At 43.1% G+C, this 16829-nt stretch overlaps 1 protein-coding gene across 17 annotated transcripts in view; it reads right to left on the minus strand.

Annotated features, from left to right (window-relative positions):
* Positions 1 to 16829, minus strand: part of AKAP13 (A-kinase anchoring protein 13) — a 216828-nt gene that overhangs the window by 112894 nt on the left and 87105 nt on the right. For all 17 annotated transcript variants that reach the window (XM_062630927.1, XM_062630889.1, XM_062630917.1 and 14 more), the window contains 2 exons: positions 14949 to 15245; positions 4926 to 5109 (listed from right to left, as the gene is read on the minus strand). In XM_062630927.1, coding sequence (XP_062486911.1) covers positions 4926 to 5109; positions 14949 to 15245 — 481 coding nt within the window. The remainder of the gene's footprint in view (positions 1 to 4925; positions 5110 to 14948; positions 15246 to 16829) is intronic.

Consider the following 16829-nt stretch of genomic DNA (forward strand, 5'->3'; position numbering starts at 1 on the left):
GTGGATTGGTTTGGGGTAGAAGGACGGAAGGAGAAACATCAGCATCACTTCAGTAAACTCTTCAGCTCCAGATTCTGCTTAGCAAGAAATAGAATGAAAAATATTCACAGCATCACCTGCCAGTGTGGTGGCAACCTCCTGGCCACCTGCATGTCCCTGCTGCGTCCTGCTCGTGCTTCCAGTACTGGGAGAACTGAAGTAAGGAGGGACTCAGAGTCTCACATGCTTAGTTTCCACCTCACAGTAATGGCAAGGATGAATACAGGAAAGGAGGGTTCAGCCTATACATCCTCAGTGGTACAAGCAGCCTGTTTACATATGACCTGGCACTGAAGTCACAGCAATCAGCAATGGTTTCAGCCCCAGAAAAGCAGTGCTTTTGGAAAAGCCTCTGCACTGCAGATGGCTCTTTGCCTGTGCAAAGGCTGAATTTAATGGAACAACCTAACACCAAAATTAAATGAAAAATGTCCCATCTTTAACTATCACCCCGATCACACTAAGATCTCTCCACTGAACATGAACTGGACACTTCTGAAATTAAACACATGCCTAAAGGACTTGCTAAATTTGGGTGCAAATAAATGAGGTATCAGGCAAGTCATCTTGCAGCTCTGGTTCAGAAAAGAAGGAAAGTGTATTCACTTATAAAAGCAAAGTTATGGAAGAAGCATCCTCACGTGAGAGGTACAGACTTCACCAATTACATAAAATCAGAACAATAGCAAGTGACAATCATGGACTGCAAAACACCCACAAACCCCTACTGCTCCCAGTGAGTTATTCCTCGTGTGTTAATTATAGCACGTCAATTTTGGAAATACAGACTTGCACTGACTGACAGTTACACTGAGCCACCTGGTTGTTACCAGGAGGTCTGAAGGAAGCGCAATCCCAAAGCGGTGCAGAAAGTCCTTTATAGCAATAAGCAAGCAGAGAAACCAGCAAAAGCATTACAGTAAAAGAAATCAGTGTTACAACTCTGAAATGTCTCTTTGTAGGGATTAGAAAAATGCAATGTGTGTTTTTATGGGCTTTACTGTTTTCTCCCCTTTTGCAGAGGACATAATTCACTCTCAGCTGTGAAGGAACGCAAGCAGTTGGTAAGAAAAGCGGTGCTTTTGGGTTACGAGACACAACTCTGCTCTGCAGAAATGAAATCAGAAATAAACCCAGCGTGTGTTGTGTTTTACAAAGCACTGCTTCCAACTTCTCTGAAACGCTGCACGCTCGCTATTTCTTGGAGCCATTTTCCTTGCCTGACTTCCAGAGCACTGGAGAACATGGAGCTGGCAGGCGGATTATGTTACTACACCAAAGAGCATTTACAAACATCGACTGCAAACTGCAGCTGTCCTATTGCAGGGGCCAAGTTACTCACACGGAGCGCACTACCCGCCTGGGTAATAAATCACGCTGCCTCTTCAGAGCCAGCCCTTCTCCAAGGAGCAGAGCAGCCCAGCTCTGCCAACGCCCTGCAGCCAGATTGCCCAATTCAAACACAGGCAAGCAACAGGCTGCAAGGAAGGCCCCTTTGCTTTGGAATTCACTCCTAGCAGGCTCAAACTGTTAACATTGAGAGAGGCTATGCAAGCTGCCTGGTTTCCACAGCTTTTTCATAGAAGATAGTTTATTGAAGTTGTAGCTTAATTTGTAGTTAAGTTTGTATTAAAAGATAAAAATAAAAAACAAAACACAAAAAGCAACTGTTAACCAAGATGCTAGCGAACAAACAAGAATATACCTAGAGAAATCCTCATATATATGTACATATCAGTTCCACCCACTTCAAAAAAACCACCCTCCTGCCGTTATGCACTGCCCTATTCCATTTCCACTGCAGGACAATGTTCACTGTGCATAGAATCATAGAATAGTTAGGGTTGAAAAGGACCTTGAGATCATTCAGTTCCAACCCCCCTGCTATGGGCAGGGACACCTCACACTAGACCATGTTGCCCAGGGCTCTGTCCAGCCTGGCTTTGAGCACTGTCAGGGATGGAGCAGTTATTGCTTCTTTGGGCAACCTGTTCCCAGTGCCTGTTCCTCACAGTAAAGAACTTCCTTACATCCAACCTGAACTTCCCTTGCTTAAACCCATCACCCCTTGCCTTATCACTACAGTCTGTGATGAAGAGCACCTCTCCAGCATCCTTGTAGGCACCCTTCAGATACTGGAAGGCTGCTATGAGCACACAGCTTCTCTTCTCCAGGCTGAACAGCCCCAACTTTCTCAGCCTGTCTTCATACGGTGCACGTTTTAACCTCAAAGATAAAACAAGCACCCTCAGGAATGACACACAACCGATAAATACTGCTACCAGCATCCTGCTCTCCACTGATTCACGTGTGCTCTATCACAGCTCCTGAGTTTGGTCTCGAAAGCATCATCAGATGTGCCTTTCCTGCTGGATGATGCAGAAGCCAGTGCACAATCTTGAGACTACAGAAATCAATCCTTTAGAGTTGCAAAAGTTAAATAGGAAGAGTCTTTCATTTTTTGACATGAAGAGCTGCAACAGCTGAAAAGGGAAAGCTCATCTGATAAACAGAAACTCCCAATGTCACCAGTGCAATTGGGTCTGGAGAAAAATATTTACACTGTGGCTGACGCGAGCTGCTTTGCAACCAAACTCCAGCAGAACTGCAACAGCCGCTGGCAAATTAGTAAGCAAGTGAACAACACCACCACCCCCCCCCAGGATAATGCCGCACAAAACACGGTGCATTCACTTATTTGGCATAGTGCAGTTTAATTACTTGTGGAAATAATGACTCCTTTGTACGCGCTCTGGCTAACATGCATTGTTGCTGCTCTGCGTTCTTCTGAGTGGTGCGAGCTGCGCGCCAAACTCGCGTGCATGGATTAGACCGAGTGCACATAAGCACAGCACAGAGAAGAGGCTGTACAGTGTCCATTGCGTTTTCACAGCACATAAATGACATATACTCCCTTTATGGAATTTTTCTGTATTTTGAAAATCAATATTTCTCCTCTCAATAGGGATTTTCAAGCTTCGATCCCATCTTACTGCTGAAAATGATAATATAAATCTCTGCTGGGGAATCTGGATGTGCCTATTTTGCAGTTGTCACCTTCCTATGGTGAAGGGCTGCGGCCATCCCCATGTCACACAGTACTCCCACCACTGTCCCACTGAGAAAGGGGTCCATGACCTCCAGCATCCACAGATTTCTGTTTGCTGCGCTGCATGGAGGTAGCAGGATTTTCAGAGGCATGGAATGTGTTTATACACTGTATATACTGTATATACAGGATACACTAAGAAGAATAGGAGCTGGGACTTTGACTGTAGCGTTACTGAAGTTGCTAGTATCTTACTTTCAAAGATGAACTGTAAAGGTCACCAGAGAAATCCCCTGGATTACACCAGCAGCATCCGTTAAAGGGAACGGCACATAGCAATGCCACGTAACCCAAGCCATCTTCTCCACTAAGTGAGAACTGCCATTACAGTACTGGAACCAGTTGTGAAATACTCCACGAAATACATGAATAGCTGTTGTAATAGTATTTTTTTCTTCCTATTTCTTTTTAAATGACCAGCTCCACACATATTCAGACTGCAGTGTTTGCTATAATCAAGCTTTGGCCAACTTAAGCTTCTTGACAGTATGAAAAGCCTGTTAATGTGGTTAGTTTCACCTTGGAGAAATCTGCTCCAGATATAGGATGAATTTGCACATTCCAGCGTTACAAGGAGGAAGAGTTGTGTGCTTTCACAGCATGACTGTTAAATCAGTGGAGAAAACAGTAACACTGTTATCACCTCTGTATTAATTCCAGCCAAAGGTGGAAGAAGAACAGGTTTGAGTATAGCTCTTGTGCCACCCCACACCTTCTCCTTCACCATCACGTTGCATGTGTTTGGTTGAATTTAAAGATGAAACCTAAGTGCAGTCACTCCAGCAACACAGATCACACATTCTGCCCTCTAACGCTGCCCAACAACTATAGAAAGCAGAATAATTTGTAACCCGCAATGGAGAAATGTTGCATGATAACATGGACAACACAGCAGACTCCTAAACATGACACGGGGTCACTCAACATAAACCCCACTTATCTGAAAAGCTGATTCAGAAAAACAAAGTTAATTACAAAGCTTAAGAGAACCAGGCATCAGAATAACGCACATGCAGACCCAGTCTTTCCTCCTGTACAAATAACACCCTTGGGACTTACTTAAGCTCTTTGTCTTTACTAGCCTCAGCTTTTAAAGCTAGATCTCCAGACATTTGCTATTCAAAAAGAACTTGTCATCTACTGAGGGATTCCTTTTAAAACACCGCAGTAAATGCTCACACCACTAGTTACTTGCTATGAGTGTGAAACATCTGGCTGCTTCTCAAGACCACTAAGAAGGGAACTGTTTCTGCTGTTAAATACTTGCATTAATTCTTACCTTAACTTTTTACTTATGCTGGTAAAACCCCCTAACAAGATGCTGCTTTATTTCAGTATCATTATCAATTACCATTATTTCATTTAACCAAAAAACTCCCAATCTATAAAGTAAGAACACAACAGTCAACCACCACCACGAAGCCCATTGGCTCCCCTCTTTTGGACAGCTGTGCTAGTTCACAGAAAAGCCTTTTCACTTGTGTTTTTAAAAGGTCTTAATTAGTTGCTATTACAGTGACTCACTTTGGGCTTTAAGAGACAGCTGGAAGCAGACCACTGTGCAACAGAAACGGAGAACAAAACAATACGACTGCATTTCTCCTAAACCCCAAGGACCTGCCCCCACTGCTGCTAGCAAGAAAGGTAAAAGCAAAATTACGCCAAAATTGCCTTCAGGGGTAGAGTTTAGCTCTTGGGCACTCTTCAGTGACAACGTGCAAAGACAAGCATGATACAGAATGGAACACTAGCAGAGGAACCGTCAAATCATCCTTACTCTGTCAACAGCTGGTGCAGCTTCTGGTAGCCCCTCTCCAAGGCCAAGCTCACAGGAGTTGCCCCTTCGTTGTTGTGGATGCTGAGAGCTCCTCTTCCCCCCGGCTGCTGGAGCAGAAACCACGTCAGCCGCAGCAGACCCAGCCTCACCGCAAAATGCATCAGTGTTTCCCGAGGGATGTTCTCTGGGAAGAAACAAGAAGGGGAAAATTAAATAAATGGGAATTTGTAGGCTGTGGGTTAGGTGAATGCCATATCCCACCTCCCAGAAACACCACACACAACGGCTGGCATGGAGCTGACAGCCCAAAAGCCAAGGAACCTGCAGCACCTGGAAAAACACACTGCCTGCCAATATCCAGGAGAGACCAGTAGTTTAAAGTGAGGGACGTGTTACAGTGGGACGGGAGGTGCTCAGGACCGCAGAAGTCAATGTGAAAACAACACCGTTTCATAAACAGCCACGGCAAAGGCCAAGTTGCAGCGCTTCCAAACAGAACCTGGCATGGTCGGATGGGATTTTCTAGATGCCCAAGCCTTCTCCTCACACACCCAGGGCCAGCTTTTAGAAACAGAGAAGTTTTGTTCATTAATGGGATGCTGATTTGTCCCAAGGCATGAAAAAGATCAGTTACATTTGAAGCACAAACCTAAAGCAGTCAGGGAAAAGAACAGTTTAACTTCTCATGCAGACAAACTAAACGTGAGGGTTTTGCTTTCCTGGTTTAATCACGCCTCAGACCAGCTTTCCTCAGCTTTACACAGTAGCTCTGTCATTCTGAGTAGCAGCATTTATAAACTAGCAACCTCCACTGCTGCTTTTTATGTTTAATAACCATGACCTTCTAATTTGGTAGAAGGCACTCTTGAGCCTAAAGCTTTCATCTCAGCAAAAGATCCCCCTACTCTAAAAGCTGCAGCCCTTGAACAACACTCTGAAAAGCTTCGACCAGAAATGAGCTCCAGATGCACTGCTGAAATACAGTATTTTCAGATCAAAGCCTGTTACTTCTGTATGGAAGGCAAAAGCATGTGGGTTAAAAACAACCTCTGAGAAACAGAGATTTGTTCTGTTAATTAACAAAGGATTTCAATATTGACTGGCAGCAACAACACCACCACAAAAGCACCAACTGGGTCTCAGTAAACCATGCCAGTGAGCACACTTGGTATAATACCTTTAGTATCATAGCAATGATTTAGTGGGTTATTAATTTGGTTGCCAGCCAAACCTATACAGCACATTTAAAAACGCAAGTACATGATGGCTTTAGGATTTATTTCTTTCCCCCTCAAGTAGTATATGCCCAAGAGGAATCACTCCTTCAAAGCACTGTTGTTTTTCTTGCTTACTTGCTTTCTTAAGGGACATCATTAAGACCTTCAGTGCAAAACAAAGCCAAAACGGGCAGTTCTTCCCTACCTGACACACAATTTTTCCCAGTGTTTCTGGATCCAATTCCTGAAGAACTAACCTGTACTAGAGAACCAAAAGCTTTCTGGCACCATCTCTCTTCTGAATGACTCCAAAATTGGGTCTCTGGGCTACAAACCAATCTTTCCCTGCTAACGTCCTCTTGATTACCGTAAAGCAAAACCACACTGTCCTGAATACATGAGCATGTCTGAATGGAGGTTCCAGCTGATCAGAGAGAAAGGGAATAGCTGAGCTCACTCAGAAGCAGCTGTGGGAGAGTAAGGACAAGGATTTGGGTATTAAATGCTATCGAGTGCAATGATTTAGAAATAAACAACACAACAAGGTAGTTAATCAGAGGTTGTCAGCCTTGAACTTAAAGAAAAATGAAAAATAACACACCATGTAGACAGACATAAGGGAAAGGCTACCAGTGAAGCTGCAAAACAAAGAAGTGTGGTACAGGTAGTCAAAGAGTGAAAGCAGATACCCAAGGTTTCACTCAATGTACTTTACCTCTACACTGGTACAGTCAGTGTACACTCGGTACACATTACCTATACACTGCCAGAGTCAATTAGGATAATTAAAGCAGAACAACTCTTTCCTACTGAAATGCAAGAAGCACAAAAGCACTCCTGTTAGAGAACAGGACTGCCCTGCGAATAAAGGATGTGTTGCATTGCTCTGACCACATCTGTCCTAGCACAGGATCTCCTGTTCTAGCTGCTCTGTTCAAAGGGAAAATCATCTTCCTATTTAAAACAGACAGCCCTGCAGAAAAAACTGAGCAGCACAGACCTGCAAAGCATAAGCATGGGTTCCTGGACCAAAATGCTGCTTCCTAGTTCAGCTGAGAGCCTTACGGTTAGATAGAAGCATCTTCTACTCACCAACTCATGGTTCACCAATAAACACAGATACCAATTGCATGTTCTGGAAGATGCAGGCAAATACTCATCCCGTCCCTGACCCAAATGGATACCCCTCTCTGTCCATATTCCACAGATGAAATGCTCTCTCCCAGTTGTCCCAAATACCCATGTAATATGCTTGGATGATTGCAACTTCTGAAACCCACCTTTTTCCCATTCTTTTAAAACAACCTAAAAGATTGTTTTAAGTACTGGACACAGCAGTTCCAGCATTTAGATGCAGGTGTATGCAAACGTAACTGAACTGAAAGTGGCCCTGCCCCAATGCCTTTGAGCAACAACGATGTGCGCAGAAGACCTGTACAAGAGGACATGGCATGTTGCCATCCAGAACGTATTACACGTACAAGCTCATTATCCAGGCCCATTTGGAAGGCTCTGCCTAACATACGTACTGGCATGAGGCCATCCTAACAGATGGGCACAGATGATGGCAGCGAAGAGACAAAGTACTGTACATACAACAACTGCAGGGGCCCCAGGCAATGGCCTTAGAAGGTTCTAGAGTGTGCAAAACTCGCATGGCTACAAATAAAAAGGCGTGTGCCATCTGTGGGCTGGATTAACTACTAATATATAATCAAAAATACACCTGTTAGGAGATGGTGTTGCTCAGAACAAGACGAGAGTTGGTCTGCATCAGGTACAGAGTGTTGCTGACTTTGACAGGATGAAGCTTATAGCACAAAATGTTGGAGGTTCAATGAGTAACTGCAGGGTCTTGCCATGGTGCAAAACGCATGTTCCAGGCATGGAAGAGTAACTAGAACTTTAACACACAACAGACAGAGTTCCTTTTCCTACCGCATTATCAAGCACGAGCTCCTCATCTTAAAATGGCTGTCCATGGAATGTCAATAAAAAGCTTCTTGTAATTAGGAAACTGTGGAAATACAAGGCACACACTATTGGAAAGGCCAAGGTTGTTTTGTTCCTTCCTCGTTTCCTAGTAATAGGCAAGAGTCGAAACATATGATTATTGTCCCATAATGGCAGGGCATTCTGATCCAGCTGGCAAAACCTAGGACTTCAAATATATTATTTTTACATTTTTTTTTAGCTGTGACATACAAACAGACAGTTTATCTGCGTAACTAGGGACAAAATTTCCATAGAAGCCTGTCAAATGTACTGTGCTAATGGTAAAGGATTAAGGTTTAAGGTACTATCAGCACAAAACAAATAAGCACTGAAGAGGGGGAAAAAAAAGTTTGGGTATGACACATCCAAGAAAGCACAAACTGTTCTTTAAGTACTTGTTCTTCAAACTCTCATTTTAATCCTGATTAAATAACAGAAGAAAGATACTGTTCCTTTTAAAAGTCACTATATGGAGTAACCCACACCTAACAGTTTATCCTCCATGCTCTGAGACATCTCAAGGAACAGGCAGCCATGGACTGGTTAGCATCTCCTGCTAGTCTCCCCGTGATGCTGATCTTCACTTGGTGCTCACCCAAAATCACATATACTCAGTAATTTTGAGATCTACCATCAAATCTGGTCTCAAGATCTTGTTTTCTGCTTGAAATGTTCTCACTGCTCAGCTCGATGCTTGAGAAACAAAGGGAACAAAACCCAGAAGCAAGCTATCACTTAACACTGATGTCCTAGAGGAAGGCTCTGGCAGACAACAGGACTGAAGAAAGGTCAAGGCAAAGATGATGTGTTTGGTGTAATGAGTTTAATTGATAAAAAGACGTGTGGATAATTCCCTTATTTAATCTAGTAAACAAGAAATTTTCCAGAGGACCCCAAAGGATTTTCCTGTCCCTACTCCCACTAATATCAAAGAGAACAGAAGCTTTCTCATGCCAATGATTCCTCAGCCACAGACTGAGCGGTACATCTGAGTACACTGCCTGAACAAGATTTTCTTCTTCCCATTTTCCACTGTAGAGGACATTAAATTTAGGTACGGAAAAGATTTCTTACACCTTATCAAGGACTACAGCTGAAAAGACCACTTGGCACTGTTGACACAGAAAAGCTCATGCCCATTTATACCACACAGTCCTTTATCAAAGGGCAGAGAAGGCAACTTGGAAAGGATATGAAACCCAACCAAAAGAATACCTGTAACCATTACATTGAAAGGGTTCAACCAGAAACTAGAAATAGTGCAGCAAATGAACAGATTAAAGCTTTTATATCTGAAGAACATCATCAGCTGCTTATCTTTAACATCCTCCAATGGAAAAAAAGTGTTAGCTTTTTAAAGTTTTTAAAGTGAATGCTTTTTAAAGCCTTTCAGGCTTTTTTCTTCCAAATAAGGCACTTTTTGGGTTACTTTCTCTGTTTCTACTTTGTCTCTATTTCAGACATTCTCTCTTCCTGTTAAAAACCCAAAATGATTTCTAATCATGGTGACACTCGTGCTTTACACTGAAATCCTACTGGGTTTGCAGGTGAAGTTATTAAACGCGTAACCCAAATCCATTCAGGCTATTTCAAGCCAGGGCAAAGCATTTCCCTCTCTAAACACCTCCTATCTGGTAAACTCAGGGAGTTTGATTTCTCAAGCAGTATTTACTGCACATGGATGTTTGTTCCACAGCACTTCTGGGAAGCTCTACATATTCAAGACATCAGTAACCTTGTTCCTGAAGTTAAGGAGCTGTTAAGTGTCTTATCTAATGAGATGGTCTCCTGGTTATCTGTTGGTAATTGAGGCTGACTATCAAAGGGACTGCTCCTCAGGCTCCCAGGGGAATGGCTCCATGCAGTTGATCACCACCACCCTCTGCCAACATTAACCAGCTCCTGCAAGGACCGCCTCAGAAAGCTCATACAACCAACACTGGAACCATAGCTCTGGGTTTTACCACTTACTTTTAATGACAAAACCAAAAACACTGTTTCCTCAAAGGCTTTGTCAGAATATTACTTAAAACATATTCTGAAAGTGACCTGTTTACTACTGATAGTTAATGCAAGGATTTCGTTAACTCAAGGATTTAGTTAACTCAGGCTCTCTAAGCTTTTCATACCTGAGCCCTGGATCCTCCCTAATTCTTTCTCCACCTTTCCCCCCCCTCACTGCCACACAAACAAGCCACACTCATTACTCACACCTCCAAATACTGTGCTCTGCTTTTCTACATAGCTTATTTTCTCTCCAGACATTTAAAATAGAAAAAAATCACAGTCCTGTATTTACATCGCATAGATCCTCAGAATACACATTGCATTTTGATTTCTAGATATGAATGCGTAACAATCTGTTCCATTTAAACAGCTGCCTTTAAATGCCACTGAGAACAGCAAATTACCCTACTTTCGACAGCAGTAAGAACTACGTTCTTAAGAACGTTAGAGTGTGCTTGTAATAGTTAAGATGGACATAATGACATGGCACCTGAAAGTAATGCTGTGTCTGGAATACCATGGTAACAACAGTAATCCTTAATTATGGATATTCTGAAACGGTGGATGCCACTTGAGTTCATACAGATGGCCAGATAATTAAGAGCAAGAACCTGCAATCTCCTACTGCAGAAGGACAGTGCATGGCTGGGGGAAGAGAACAGCCCTAAGGATAAAACTGCCCCAGAACAGAAGTGATGAGGAGTGCAGTTTGCAGGGAGGAGGTGACGACATACTTGCTCAAGGGGCTTTCAGACACACTACCTGAGCTGTCATGAGAAGTTTGGGAGAATAGCTTTTATATATATATATATGTAAGGGGAAAATATTCCACAATGGAATTGTTACCTACACACCTTATTAAAGTTAAATCGGGATCAAATCAGAAGGGCAAAGAAACAAGGAATTTGTGCAAGAGCATCACCTTTTCACAGAAAAGCAAGCAGGGAAACCTGTGAGACCACGGATACATGTTTTAAGAGACAGGATTCTCTTTTCTGAGCTTGCTTTTTCCATCAGGATTCATGATGTGCAGCCACTGTTCTCCATCACCTGAGTGTTACTGTCAATGGCGAGACCAGGCTGGGTACCATGCTCCATGCCACTGGCTGCTGAACAAAAAGCTTGTCATCAAAGCCCCACTCCTACAAAAACACAGTCTGGTGTTAAATTTGGCACAAAGGGGTCATTCAAATCTTTTGAGGTCCAAACAAGTCCATTTTTTTTGAATGGATTTGGGGAGAAGAACTAAGGACTTTTGATCACAAACATATTTAGTCTTTTATGCTGTACCAGAGTAATATAAACCAGTAAATATTTGGGTTTGAGCAATGTTAACCAAATACCTACAATAACATTACTGGAAGGATGAGATTAACCAATACTGCTCAGTGCAGTTAATTTGGGGTCAGTCTCCTTTTAAGCAATAAAAGCCCTTCCTGTTCTAGAACAGTGAGGGGAGAAAGCAAATGAGACTACTGCAAATGGGTGTAGTGGGGTTTTGAAAATGCCCTGATGAAAACAGGAGAAAAGGCTCATTTATTTTCAATTTTTTTTAATGAAAATGATGTCTAAAGAGATAACAGAGGAAGAAATGTAAAGACAGCCTAGTGTTTAAGAGATTAAGATTATTGATGCTAAACAAACTTTTCTTGTCGGATAGCAACAGCTAACCTAAGTAGGTTAAACACAAGCGAAAAAGAAGGGCACTGGAATGTTTGCAGATGTCCTCCAGCAGCTTACAGTAATTGTGGAGATATTTCTAACCTGCAGCTGAAAGGACATGCTATATGACCATACCGTACCTTTAATCTTGAGCAATGACAAACTCTTAAAGAACGAAGACCTTGGTTTGGTAACCAAAACATAAGCAAGTAGGTGATTCTCACATAGCTTTGTCCCCAGTAATCCTGCATTTTCCATACTAAAAAATCAAACTTACTAATGTGTTAGAAAAGAGAATAGGGGGAGATGCTGCTGCAACATGAGGAACAATCGTGGATGAATGCAAACCACTGAAGATCAATTTAATGATGTGACCACCGGTCCGTGGTACCCAGGAGCACATAGGGTGTTATGTGCCTCCTCCTCAGCGGGATGGACCTTAACCACACACTGCACTGCACACACCTACCAACACAAAAGACTAAACAGCATCAGCAGATGGAGCTGGGTGTTAATTTCAGCAGCTTCTCTGGCCTCTGGGGTGTGTGATGTACTGAACTCCCTGTACCCTGCTCAAAGACTGGGGTGCAGGTAAAAGCAAGGAGAAGCCTCTGTACAGAGCCATCCCCTCCCAAAACCAGCACAAAGTTGTGCTTGATGGTGGATCTTCTACCCAGCTTCTGCCTGCAGAAAGGCCATTACTTCCTAACTGCTTTCATAAAAGCCAAACTCCTACTTCAGTCCTTCAAAACAACAACTTGTAAACGTGCCTGACAGCAAGAGCCATCTCAGAACAGCAGTTCCCCATCAAGCTGCAGCACTCGAGCTGGCTGAGGCTCCCAGCTCGCTCCTGCATTCAGAGGTTTTGCTAAACAGCAGCGTTTTGTTCCCAACCCACAAGAGCCCATAGAGACATGCCAGCTTAGAGGCAGAGCTCAGAATCTTTCAAGAAGGGATCTGACATTTCCTTTTGTTCTCATTTCTATAGTATTTTCTCCTTTGAGAAGGTTATTTGAAGTATCTGGTGCTGACATTTAGCAAAATGTGAAATATGAATTGGAATAGCTGTTCATAGGTAGTGACGCAGCCCCACTTGGAGAAGCACTGGACAGAATGTGTTTAATTGTCCCAACTGCTCCCACAGTTTCGATCCTTGCTGTACTTTTCCCTCTCCCACATACAAATTAACCCAGAAGCACCAGTACAGGGGTACTGTGTTTTACCACTGTGGTTTTTCTAATCTAGTGCTCAATCATAAACAAGGGAGATCTCTTCCATCTTGCTACAGCTAAACAGATTTTCAGGACCAAAAGGATGCCTACACTTGCAAATCTTTCCTTTCACAATGACAGAAGTCCCCCCCAAACGCCCTATATGATTATCTCACCGCAAAAAGTTACCAGATAAATCTGCCTTTAGCAAAAAAGCTGATCAGCAAAGACTAAGACATGAATAAACTGTCCTTTTCCAGTCATTTATGGAAGGACTCACTGCAAGGAAACAGTTTATAGCACTGTTCTTGGATGATAGCTGCATTTAATGCCATTATATTTATTTATTCATTTATACTTCCATCTACAAAAACCTCACCACAAGATGCTAAAACACTCAGCATTATAGGGCTCTTCATTACAGAGCTCCCCAATGTCACTGTGGGTGCAATGGATGCTCTACATGACATTAGCAGAGCCCCACATGATCACGAGTACATAAATGCACACTGAGCAAATCAATGTAAATCTTATATCCTGTTTTCTCTATGTGCTGACTTTCCAAATAATCAAAATCAAACCCAGAAACTGGATCTCAGCCTTCCTGCAAAATCAGCAACAATTCAGGCTTCAGTCAAAGTTTTCAGTGACTTAAGATCACTTTGACTGGATTTTTATCACTTAAAGCAGAAACGTCTGTGTAATCACAGCTTGTTTAAATACAAACAAAGCATCAGTGTAAAAAATACCAAGTGTTTATCTCCTTGTAAACATACGACAGCAACTGAATTTCTATCCAGAAACCATTAAATATGATCAAATCCTTTAACATCTGCTAACACTGCTGGGATTGTCTGTCTGTGTATTCACATTTACAAAAGCAGTCAGCAAGTTGGTGAAAAACAAAGCAGGAAAGTCTCCTGCAGAAAACCCTGTTGCAAGGAGCAGAACTGAACCTCCTGCACCGAGGAAGCCACCATCCCATCCTACTGAAGTGTTTATGCCATTGCATCCTAGAAAAGATAAAAGATGCCTCACTCCCTAAGTGAAACTATTTGGCAAAGTACCCTGAAAATTCACAGCATGGATTTGTACCCACTGGAAATAGCTTCCCAGCCCTTCAATATGCTCCCTTAAAACTCCCCTGGGACAAAAAAACTGCAGAACTCCAAGGACACAGACATGCAAAACATCCCAAACACCTCCGTACTTCTGCTTCAGCAGTCACCAGAGACTTAGGGCCAGCCTTGGGGTTCATTTATCAGCGTTCAGTAGCTCTCACTGCTGTGGTTAAGGGTCAGGTTTTCCCACCTTCACCTTCTTTTACCTTCAAAATCATGCAGGCTCATTTTGGGGAATGCCTGTGTTTGCCCAGCTGGTGTGCAACCAGGGATGCAACCCCAATCCTCAGGGGCAGAGCCCCAACTTCTCCAAGGAAAATCAGATTTATTTTACACATTACAGTCGCTTTGCACCTGTGCTATAAAACCAACACTTACCAAAACCAACAAATCTGTGCTACAAGGATAGTATTTCCAGAGCATCAGACTTCCTACACACAGGTTTGTTTCAGGAAATCTCAGAAGCATGATGCTGTTACACATACCACTGCATACACACACACCCCCCCAAAAAAAACCCTTCTGGGGATATGTTAAAGTACTGCACCAATCATTTACCATAGCTTCTTGTAAGAGAAGACACAGAGAAAACATCATGCCTTATGTATTTTAAGGTGGCTGAAGTGCAAAGCATAGGATGCTGATCTAGCAGTGGCATGCTGCTGCACATCACTTCCCACCTCCAAGCACAGAGACCAACACACCTTTTGAAAGGCATGTGGAGGGTGCCCAAAGCAGGAAACCCCTTCTATGAGGCTTTTTACCCATCTCCAAGCCCATAAGTCCCACATGTGCCCTAAAGGTCCTCACCGGTCAGGGACTGGTCCGCTCCCAGCACGTTCCATTCTGCCGGCAGTTTCAGGTGCCGAAAGGCCAAAGCCACTTTCTCATCCAAGAAGTCCACATCCGCAGCAGGGGGCCTCGACCGGTCCAAGAACCGCGTGAAGTTTAGCGCCTGCTGGTTGCCAGCACAGGTGGCCAGAAACTGGGCAGCATCGTAGGCTTCATCCTGGACAAACTGGAAACTCTCCTCTGCCACAACCAGAACGGGGTGACCTTCTCGAGAGGCACAAAGGGCCACCTTCACTGTCTCACAGCAGTCATGGCCTGCAAGGGAAAGCCAAAGGAAATGGTAAGAAAGAACAGATGCATGCACTGAAGAAACACAACTGAGCAACTCCTCTGACACACACAGTCTTTACATCAAATCAGGTAAGAGCAAGTTACTGAGGGTCACAACTCTAAATTAAACGCTATCTTGGGAATTTATATGTATCAGAAATAAGTATTTCTTATAGACTTTTAAAAGAACAGATGTGTCACTCTTCTCTGTCACAATATAAACCAAGAAATATAAGCCACCCTTACCTGACCAGGCAATCTTTGATCAGTGACAAGTCAACTCAAGAGTAGTATTCAAGTGAAGACATCACTCACATACCAAAAGCCGGATTACAGAATATGGTCAAACTTTACTTTTCCAGCTCCACAGGACTCCAGTAACTCACCAGAAACTAGAATCCAAGTGCTACAAAACTACCCGCTCCAAATGCTGTCACAACACTTGGCTTCTACTCAAAACATCACAAATTAACCTAAAACAAAGACATAAATGGCTACAAAACACAACCTGCCCAGGCACGCCTTGTGCTTGCCCTCAGCTCCCACCTTCACCACTGCATCTGCCCTTTGCTTGGGTTCACATGACAAAACAAAAACTAAGCTGCTTCTGCTAAATGAAACCATGGAAATGGCCACTTTCCATATTTACAAAACAAGAAGGTTGGAGATCTGATAACTCTGTTTGCTTGTTTAGGGCAGAGGAAAGGGGAGTAAGGATGCTCTGGCATAGCAGTGATTTCCTTGACTCGGAAACTAGTAAGAGAAATAAAGTAAACCCACAACATCTTTCTGCAGCGTTCAAAGGAAGAATATTCTGTGTCCACCACAACCAGCCCCTGTAATTGTCAGACATGGCCCTTCAATAATAAGGTTTGTGTTTCAAGTTCACCATGCAGCAGTTTCTTGTTCCAGTCTCAGACTGACGTCATGGGTGTTTCTGCCAGAACAGCATGGACCCCGCACTAATTACTGGAAAAGCTTCTTTTTGCCCATGACCTCAGCATACTACTACATTCATGGAACCCTGCTTAATTAAATAAATCGTCATTTTGTGTTTTTAAAGGCTTTAAAATTCACTTCGAGCTCCTATTTGTGGTCAGTGGGAAAGTTTCCTTCTTGTGTCGGGGCCCTTTGCTGTTGATTTCCCTGACAAAAGGAAAAATATGTCCCTAATCTTCATGGTCTTTCAGCCAAACTTCCAAAGCTGTTCGGAGGCTCTTGGCGTCTATACAGGTTTTGTCTGCTGAAAGAGGCGATCCTGAAGTTAATTGAAAGGTCGAAACTGCTATTAGGACACTGTGGGTAGCACCAAAATTGTCAGAGACGAGGCTGTGGGGCTTCTTAAGGAGAGCAAATGCAGCTGGAAAGGTATCAAAGGCAAGTGTAGAAGGGGAGGAAAACACAGATGGATATTGCTGGAACAGCTCACTACAACCAGAAGGCTCTGAAGCTGAAAGGTGAGAAAACTTGTTTCCTTCCAGCACTAGGCATCTATTAGCAAGAGGATGATGTGAAAGCCGAAGGAACAGATTTACTGGTATTGATGTTATAAAGAAGAATGAGGGCAAG

The sequence above is a fragment of the Pezoporus occidentalis genome, unplaced genomic scaffold (genome assembly GCF_034315485.1).
Source record: "Pezoporus occidentalis ecotype Australia unplaced genomic scaffold, CSIRO_AGI_Poc_V1 ctg11, whole genome shotgun sequence".
Lineage (NCBI taxonomy): Eukaryota > Metazoa > Chordata > Aves > Psittaciformes > Psittacidae > Pezoporus > Pezoporus occidentalis.